This window comes from Camarhynchus parvulus, unplaced genomic scaffold (assembly GCF_901933205.1).
Source record: "Camarhynchus parvulus unplaced genomic scaffold, STF_HiC, whole genome shotgun sequence".
In the NCBI taxonomy this organism is placed as follows: domain Eukaryota; kingdom Metazoa; phylum Chordata; class Aves; order Passeriformes; family Thraupidae; genus Camarhynchus; species Camarhynchus parvulus.
The window spans coordinates 1-8,163 of record NW_022147780.1 but is presented as its reverse complement, the minus strand read 5'-3'; the positions used below and the strand labels follow the sequence as shown (position 1 = coordinate 8,163).

The 8,163-nt window shown below is 53.3% G+C and overlaps 1 protein-coding gene across 1 annotated transcript; it reads right to left on the bottom strand.

Annotated features, from left to right (window-relative positions):
• Window positions 1-18: 18 nt before the first annotated feature.
• On the bottom strand, window positions 19-4,853 carry LOC115915907 (RNA-binding E3 ubiquitin-protein ligase MEX3C-like; the record flags this gene model as incomplete). Its single annotated transcript, XM_030969616.1, has 2 exons — window positions 4,390-4,853; window positions 19-158 (listed from the first exon to the last, which is right to left on the bottom strand). Coding segments are annotated over exons 1-2 (504 nt in total), but the record flags the coding sequence as incomplete, so codon positions are not given.
• Window positions 4,854-8,163: the final 3,310 nt, after the last annotated feature.

The window sequence follows — 8,163 nt, the reverse complement described above, 5'->3', positions numbered from 1 at the left end:
AGTGCTCGGGCCGCCAACAGGGATTCTCAAGGCTGGGTCAAGGCCACCCTCCTCCCCTGCTCGCCACTCATCAACACCGGGTTCTTCGCCGCCAAGACCGGGGCGCTCTTGATGTAATGCGTGTTGGTCTTGCCCAAGAGATGCCTTGATCTTGCAGCTCAGCGGGGAACACAGCGGTCAGCTGGCGGCCCAGGGCACGGAGCGCCCCGCCCGTGACACCCCAGCCAGAGCCCCGGTTCCCGAGGGCTGCCCCGGCCGCCCCAGGCCAGCGGCACAGCTCGGCAGCCGCAGCTCAGCAGGGCTCCGCAGCACTGCCCTTGGCGCCACTGCCACGGGCCATCCCTGCTGCTGCCAGCCCTGCTCCCCCGAGATTCCCCGAGATTCCCGGGCCTGACGGGCGCCCCGCCTTCTGCACGGGCGCTGCAGGAGCCTCACTAATACACAGCCCTGCCGACACACCAGCCCTGCACCCTCGGCCTGCAGCACAGCCCTGTGCCCCAGACAGAGCCACCGTGGCCACTGAGAACCCGCGGTGCTCTCCTGCCACGGGTGTTACCCAAATCCCTGCTTTTCCCCGCGGGATGAGGGACCCTCCTCCAGCTGCCCCCGGGAGCCCCAGCAGACCCCACACACAAAAGGGCTCCACCTGCGGGCTTCTCTCTGTGCCGAGTAAATGCTGCCCCACACAGAAATCACAAACTCCATGGAACGCCTCCCTTTGATTTTAGGGACGAAGGACAGTTTTTGGGACACAGCGGGCTCTTTTCCTGAGACACTCCAGGTGCTCAGGCAGGTGTGAACAGAAGCCCAGCTTGCCCAGCACAGGAGCAGGAGGGCGGGCGGGCAACACGAGCACAGACGAGCAGGCCCACAGTGGGGCATTCCCAGGAGCAGGAGCAGGGCAGGGCAGGAGGGGCCGCCAGCTGCAGGGCTGGCAAGCGGTGAGCGAGGCCAGGGGCCGCCCCAGCTGGGGAGGAGGAGGAGGAGGAGGAGGAGGAGGTTCACTGTCCTGGGCAGCATGGAGGACTCAGGAAGGGGGCAGGGGAGGCACGGGCAGCCTGGGGGCAGGGGAGAGTCCCAGGACCCCAGTGCCTGCCCCAGCCCCAGCCCAGGCTCAGCCCCAGCCTGCCGAGCCCCTGTGCCCCCCCTGCCTGCCCCTGCTACGCACACACAGCAGCACGCACAGCACCGCTCCATGTCTCTGGTGTCATCTCTGTCTCCGCCTCCCCAGAAACCTCCGGGAGACTCACGGGCACACACAAACGGAGGAGCTCCCAGCACAGCTCTCACATACACACACAGACACACACACACGCACATATATAGACACAATCCCTCACTGCACGCCACGCCAGTGCCTGTCACCCCAGGTTCCCTAGCACCTCCCACAGTTCCAGACGAGGTTTTTCCCCACCTTTCAGGACCCCGCATGCCGGGATCTCCGCGCGAGTCGGTGGAACGCCCCGCCGGGCCGCCCCGCCATTCCCCTCGCTCCCAAGCCGCCCCGCCGTGGGTGGGACACCGGAGCGCGCCGCGCCGGGCCGCCCGCCCGCCAGCCCGCGGGGGTCGGAGCCGCCCCTGCCCGGCCCGCCCAGCCCCGGGTGTCTGTGCATTCCCGTCCGTCTGTCCCGCCCGCGCCGACACCCAGCTCTGCCCTTTAAACCGGCGCTGCGAGCAAAGCGGGGACAAGAAGCCGGGAGTTTGTGTTCACAAACTGCACTCACTCCTCCACATCCTGCTCCTACAGAAACGGACACCCTGAGTTTGTCATCTCCGCAGAACAGCGAGAGCTTTCACAGTTTAGCTTTTTTTTGGTGTTCAGCATCAATTTTTGGGCTGGGGAATGCTTTGTCTGTTAAATAAACAGATTTTTCCACTTTTCTCCAAGGAAATCTTTTCCCCAACCACCTCAATCTGTTTTCTAGAGGGAGTTTCCTCCGTAATCTGCCTGAAACCAGGACAAATGGTCTTTTTGCCCTCTGGTAAATATTTTTCTACCCCTAAGCCCAACTTTTCTGCTTCAAAACCCAGCCTTGGTGCATCTAAACCTGGCCTTTTTGGCCCTAAACCTAACCTTTCTACTCTTAAACATAAAGGTCAAGTTTAGGGGCACACAGGCCGGGTTTAGGGGCACACAGGTCAAGTTTAGGGGCACACAGGCCAGGTTTAGGGGTTACTTAATTAGAGGCTCCTGTAGGTGTCAGAGGAGGGTCCTGCCCCAGCTGTGAGGGGACAGGAGGGTCCCCAAAATGGCGGGAAGGGGTGAAGGAGGTCAAGACCTTCAGGAGATGAAGATGAGGGGACAGAGAAGGAGGTGAAGATGAAGGTCCCACCTCAGCTGTGAGGGGACAAGAGGGTCCCCAAAATGGCGGCAAGAGGAGCAGGGGGTCAGGACCCTCATGAGGTGAAAATGAAGGTCCCATAAAGGCTATGAGGGGACACGAGGGTCCCCAAAATGGCGGCGAGAGGAGAAGGGGGTCAGGACCCTCATGAGGGGAAGATGAAGGGACAGCAGGGTCCCCAAAATGGCGGCAAGAGGTGAAGGGGGTCAGGACCTTCATGAGGGGAAGATGAGAGGACACGAGGGTCCCCAAAATGGTGGCAAGAGGAGAAGGGGGTCAGGACCCTCATGAGGGGAAAATGAAGGGACAGCAGGGTCCCCAAAATGGCGGCAAGAGGTGAAGGGGGTCAGGACCCTCATGAGGGGAAGATGAGGGGACAGCAGGGTCCCCAAAATGGCGGCAAGAGGAGAAGGGGGTCAGGACCTTCATGAGGGGAAGATGAGGGGACAGCAGGGGCCCCAAAATGGCGGCAAGAGGAGCAGCGGGTCAGGACCCTCATGAGGGGAAGATGAGAGGACACGAGGGTCCCCAAAATGGCGGCAAGAGGAGAAGGGGGTCAGGACCTTCATGAGGGGGAAGATGAGGGACAGCAGGGTCCCCAAAATGGCGGCAAGAGGAGAAGGGGGGTCAGGACCCTCATGAGGGGAAGATGAGGGGACAGCAGGGTCCCCAAAATGGCGGCAAGAGGAGCAGCGGGTCAGGACCCTCATGAGGGGAAGATGAGGGGACAGGAGGGTCCCCAAAATGGCGGCAAGAGGTGAAGGGGCTCAGGACCCTCATGAGGGGAAAATGAGGGGACAGCAGGGTCCCCAAAATGGCGGCAAGAGGTGAAGGGGGTCAGGACCCTCATGAGGGGAAGATGAGAGGACACGAGGGTCCCCAAAATGGCGGCAAGAGGAGAAGGGGGTCAGGACCCTCATGAGGGGAAAATGAAGGGACAGCAGGGTCCCCAAAATGGCGGCAAGAGGAGCAGCGGGTCAGGATCCTCATGAGGGGAAGATGAGGGGACAGGAGGGTCCCCAAAATGGCGGCAAGAGGTGAAGGGGGTCAGGACCCTCATGAGGGGAAGATGAGAGGACACGAGGGTCCCCAAAATGGCGGCAAGAGGAGAAGGGGGTCAGGACCTTCATGAGGGGAAGATGAGGGGACAGGAGGGTCCCCAAAATGGCGGCGAGAGGTGAAGGGGGTCAGGATCCTCATGAGGGGAAGATGAGGGGACAGCAGGGTCCCCAAAATGGCGGCAAGAGGAGAAGGGGGTCAGGACTCTCATGAGGGGAAGATGAAGGGACAGCAGGGGCCCCAAAATGGCGGCGAGAGGTGAAGGGGGTCAGGATCCTCATGAGGGGAAGATGAGGGGACAGCAGGGTCCCCAAAATGGCGGCGAGAAGGGAGTCAGGACCCTCATGAGGGGAAGATGAGGGGACAGCAGGGTCCCCAAAATGGCGGCAAGAGGAGAAGGGGGTCAGGACCCTCATGAGGGGAAGATGAGGGGACAGCAGGGTCCCCAAAATGGCGGCAAGAGGAGAAGGGGGTCAGGACCCTCATGAGGGGAAGATGAGGGGACAGCAGGGTCCCCAAAATGGCGGCAAGAGGAGAAGGGGGTCAGGACCCTCATGAGGGGAAAATGAAGGGACAGCAGGGTCCCCAAAATGGCGGCAAGAGGAGAAGGGGGTCAGGATCCTCATGAGGGGAAGATGAGAGGACACGAGGGTCCCCAAAATGGCGGCAAGAGGAGAAGGGGGTCAGGACCCTCATGAGGGGAAGATGCGGGGACAGCAGGGTCCCCAAAATGGCGGCAAGAGGAGAAGGGGGTCAGGATCCTCATGAGGGGAAAATGAAGGGACAGCAGGGTCCCCAAAGCGCGTGGCAGGAGGAAGAGGAAGAGGAAGAGGAGGAGGAAGAGGAGGAGGAAGAGGAGGCTCCCTCACCGGACGGGGCCACAGGAAGTTGGGAGGGAGTCGCCAAAATGGCGGCAAGAATGGAAGCAGCATCCATCCAAGCCTCAATCCCCCCGCTCCGCGCCGCCATTGCCGGGCGCCTCGCTCACCCTGGCGCCCCACGATCTCGGCCACATGCTCGGAGCTGGGCACGGCCACGCACTCGGTGCTGTTGACGCTTCTCCTCCTCAGCAGCGCCGCTTGTTCTCCTCCCCCAGCTCCGCCATGGCCGTAGGCCTGCGCCAGCACGGCCTCCGCCATCATTGCCCGGCCTCGCGCAACATCCAAAGCGCGCGGCAGCAACAGCAACGCGGCCTCATCGTCCTCGGCTTCCCTCAGCTCCGCCTCGCCGCCATCATCATCCTCCTCCTCCTCCTCTTCCTCCGTGGCGAAGCCGAGGCCTTGCAGGCGCTGCTGGAGGAGCAGCAGCGCCGGCTCGGCGGTTTCGTTGCCATCGGCGGCTCCGCTCGGCATGGCGGCCGCGGTTACGAGAGCGGAGCCGCCATGGCCGGGGCTGAGCGGCGGCGCCGGGGCTCAGCGCGGCGCGGCCATGGCGGCGGAAGCGGAGAAGGGAGGGGAGGGAAGGAGAAACGTGATTGGTTGAGGATGGCGAAGGGGTGGGGTTTAGGGGTGATTGACAGGGCACGCCCCGCTGTTGGAGCGGTTTGATTGGTCAATTACTGAGAGGTGGGCTGTCAATCACTCATAAAGCACGCCCCGCGTTTGGTAAGTTCTGATTGGCTGCGCCAATGAGTGGGCGGAGCCTGGGAATGATTGACAGGCGAGCCGTGAGGGAGGAGGGACTTTTGGGCTTTTAATGGTAAATTTTTAAGGGCAAAAAGCCCCAAAAATGGCCCCAAAAAACTCAAAAAACCCCATAAAAAAGGCCCAAAAATGGTCAAATAAGGGCCAAAAAATGCCCCAGAAAAATTCCTCAAAAAATGTCCCAAAATGTCAAAAACACTCCAAAATATGCCCTAAAAACGCTCCAAAAAAACCCCAAAAATGCCCCAAAAATGGGCAAAAAATATCCCAAAAAATGCCCCCAAAAAGCCCCAAAAATCTCCAAAAATTCCCCCCAAAATGCCCCAAAATTGGCCCCAAAAGGTGCCCCAAAAATCCCCTAAAAAGCCCCAAAAAACCCCAAAAAAGGAACAAAAAAAAGCCCCAAAAATGCTCCTAAAAGGCGCCCAAAAATGGCCCAAAATACCTCGAAAAATCCCAAAAATGCCCCAAAAAATGGCCCCAAAATCTCCAAAAATGCCCCCAAAATTCCCCAAAAATCTCCGAAAAAATCCCAAAAAATGCCCTAAAAATGGGCAAAAAATCCCAAAAAATCCCAAAAAAGCCCCAAAAATCCCAAAAATGCCCCAAAAAATCTCCCAAAAAAATCCCAAAAATGCCCTAAAAATGGGCAAAAAAATCCCAAAAAATGCCTCAAAAATGCCCCAAAAATGCCCCAAAAAATCCCAAAATTCCTAAAAAAATGGCCCCAAAATCTCCAAAAATTCCCCCAAAAAATTCCCCCAAAAATGCCCCAAAAATCCCAAAAATTCCCCCAAAAATCTCCAAAAAATCCCCAAAATGCCCTAAAAATGGGCAAAAAATCCCAAAAATGCCCCAAAATTCCCCAAAAAAATCCCAAAAATTCCCCCAAAATCTCCAAAAAAATCCCAAAAATTCCTAAAAATGGCCCCAAAATCTCCAAAAATCCCCCCAAAATTCCCCCAAAAAATCCCAAAAATTCCCCCAAAAATCCCCCAAAAAATCCCAAAAAATGCCCTAAAAATGGGCAAAAAATATCCCAAAAAATGCCCCAAAAAACCCAAAAATGCCCCAAAAATCCCCCAAAAATCCCAAAAATTCCCCCAAAAATCTCCAAAAAAATCCCAAAAATGCCCCAAAAAATGGCTCCAAAATCTCCAAAAAATGCCCCAAAAATTCACCCAAAAATGCCCCAAAAAATCCCAAAAATGCCCCCCCAAAAATTCCCCAAACATCCCCAAATCCCAAAAATTCCCCCAAAAATCTCCAAAAAAATCCCAAAAATGCCCTAAAAATGGGCAAAAAATATCCCAAAAAATGTCCCAAAATTGGCCCCAAAATCTCCAAAAATTCCCCCAAAAATCCCCCAAAAAATCCCAAAAATTCCCCCCAAAAATCTCCAAAAATCCCAAAAATGCCCTAAAAATGGGCAAAAAATCTCCCAAAAAAAGCCCCAAAAAATCCCAAAAATGCCCCAAAAAATCTCCCAAAAAAATCCCAAAAATGCCCTAAAAATGGGCAAAAAAAAATCCCAAAAAATGCCCCAAAAATGCCCCAAAAATTCCCCCAAAAATCCCAAAAAATCCTAAAAATGGCCCCAAAATCTCCAAAAATTCCCCAAAAATTCCCCCAAAATGCCCCAAAAATCCCAAAAATTCCCCCAAAAATCTCCAAAAAATCCCAAAAATGCCCTAAAAATGGGCAAAAAAAATCCCAAAAAATGCCCCAAAAATGCCCCAAAAAATCCCGTAAAATCCCCCAAAAATCTCCAAAAAAATCCCAAAAATTCCTAAAAAATGGCCCCCAAAATCCCCCAAATCCAAAAATTCCCCAAAATTCCCCAAAAAAATCCCAAAAATTCCCCCAAAAATCCCCCAGAAAAATGCCCAAAATGGGGCAAAAATGGGCAAAAAATATCCCAAAAAATGCCCCAAAAATGCCCCAAAAATCTCCAAAAAATCCCCAAAAAATCCCAAAAAATGCCCCAAAAATCCTCCAAAAAATCCCAAAAATGCCCTAAAAATGGGCAAAAAATATCCCAAAAAAAGTCCCAAAAATTCCCCAAAATGCCCCAAAAATTCCCCCCAAAAAATCCCAAAAATTCCCCCAAAAATCCCCCAAAAATCCCAAAATGCCCCAAAATGGGCAAAAAATGCCCCAAAAAAAGCCCCCAAAAATCCCAAAAATGCCCCAAAAATCTCCCAAAAAAATCCCAAAAATGCCCTAAAAATGGGCAAAAAAAATCCCAAAAAATGCCCCAAAAATGCCCCAAAAATGCCCCAAAAACCCCAAAAAAAGAAAATTCAAAAAAAATCCCAAAAATGTCCCCTAAAAATCCCCAAAAAAATGGCAAAAATGCCTAAAATGGGCAAAAAATCCCAAAATGCCCCAAAAATGCCCCAAAATCTCCAAAAATCCCTAAAAAATGGCCCCAAAATCTCCAAAAAAATCCAAAAATGCCCTAAAAATGGGCAAAAAATATCCCAAAAATGCCCCCAAAAATCCCAAAAATCCCAAAAAATCCCAAAAAATCTCCCAAAAAATCCCAAAAATGCCCTAAAAAAAAGCAAAAAATATCCCAAAAAATGCCCCAAAAATGCCCCAAAAAATCCCAAAAATTCCCCCAAAAATTTCCCCCAAAAATGCCCCAAAAAAGGCCCCAAAATTTGCCCCAAAAATCCCCTCAAAAGCCCCAAAAATGCCCCCAAAAAACCCCAAAAAAGGAACAAAAAATCCCCAAAATGCCCCAAAATTCCTCCCTAAAATCCCCTAAATGCCCCAAAATGCCCCCAAAAATCCCCCAAAAATCCCCAAAATGGCCCCAAAATCTCCTAAAATCCCAAAAATGCCCCAAAAATCTCCCCCAAAATGCCCAAAAATGGCCCCAAAAAATCCCAAAAATCCCAAAATCCCCAAAAAAATCCCAAAAATGCCCTAAAAATGGGCAAAAAATATCCCAAAAAATGCCCCAAAAATCCCAAAAATTCCCCCAAAAATCTCCAAAAATCCCAAAATGCCTAAAATGGGCAAAAATCCCCAAAAAATGCCCCAAAAAATCCCCCCAAAAAATCCCCAAAATCCCCCCAAAAATCCCCCAAAAAATCCCAAAATGCCCTAAA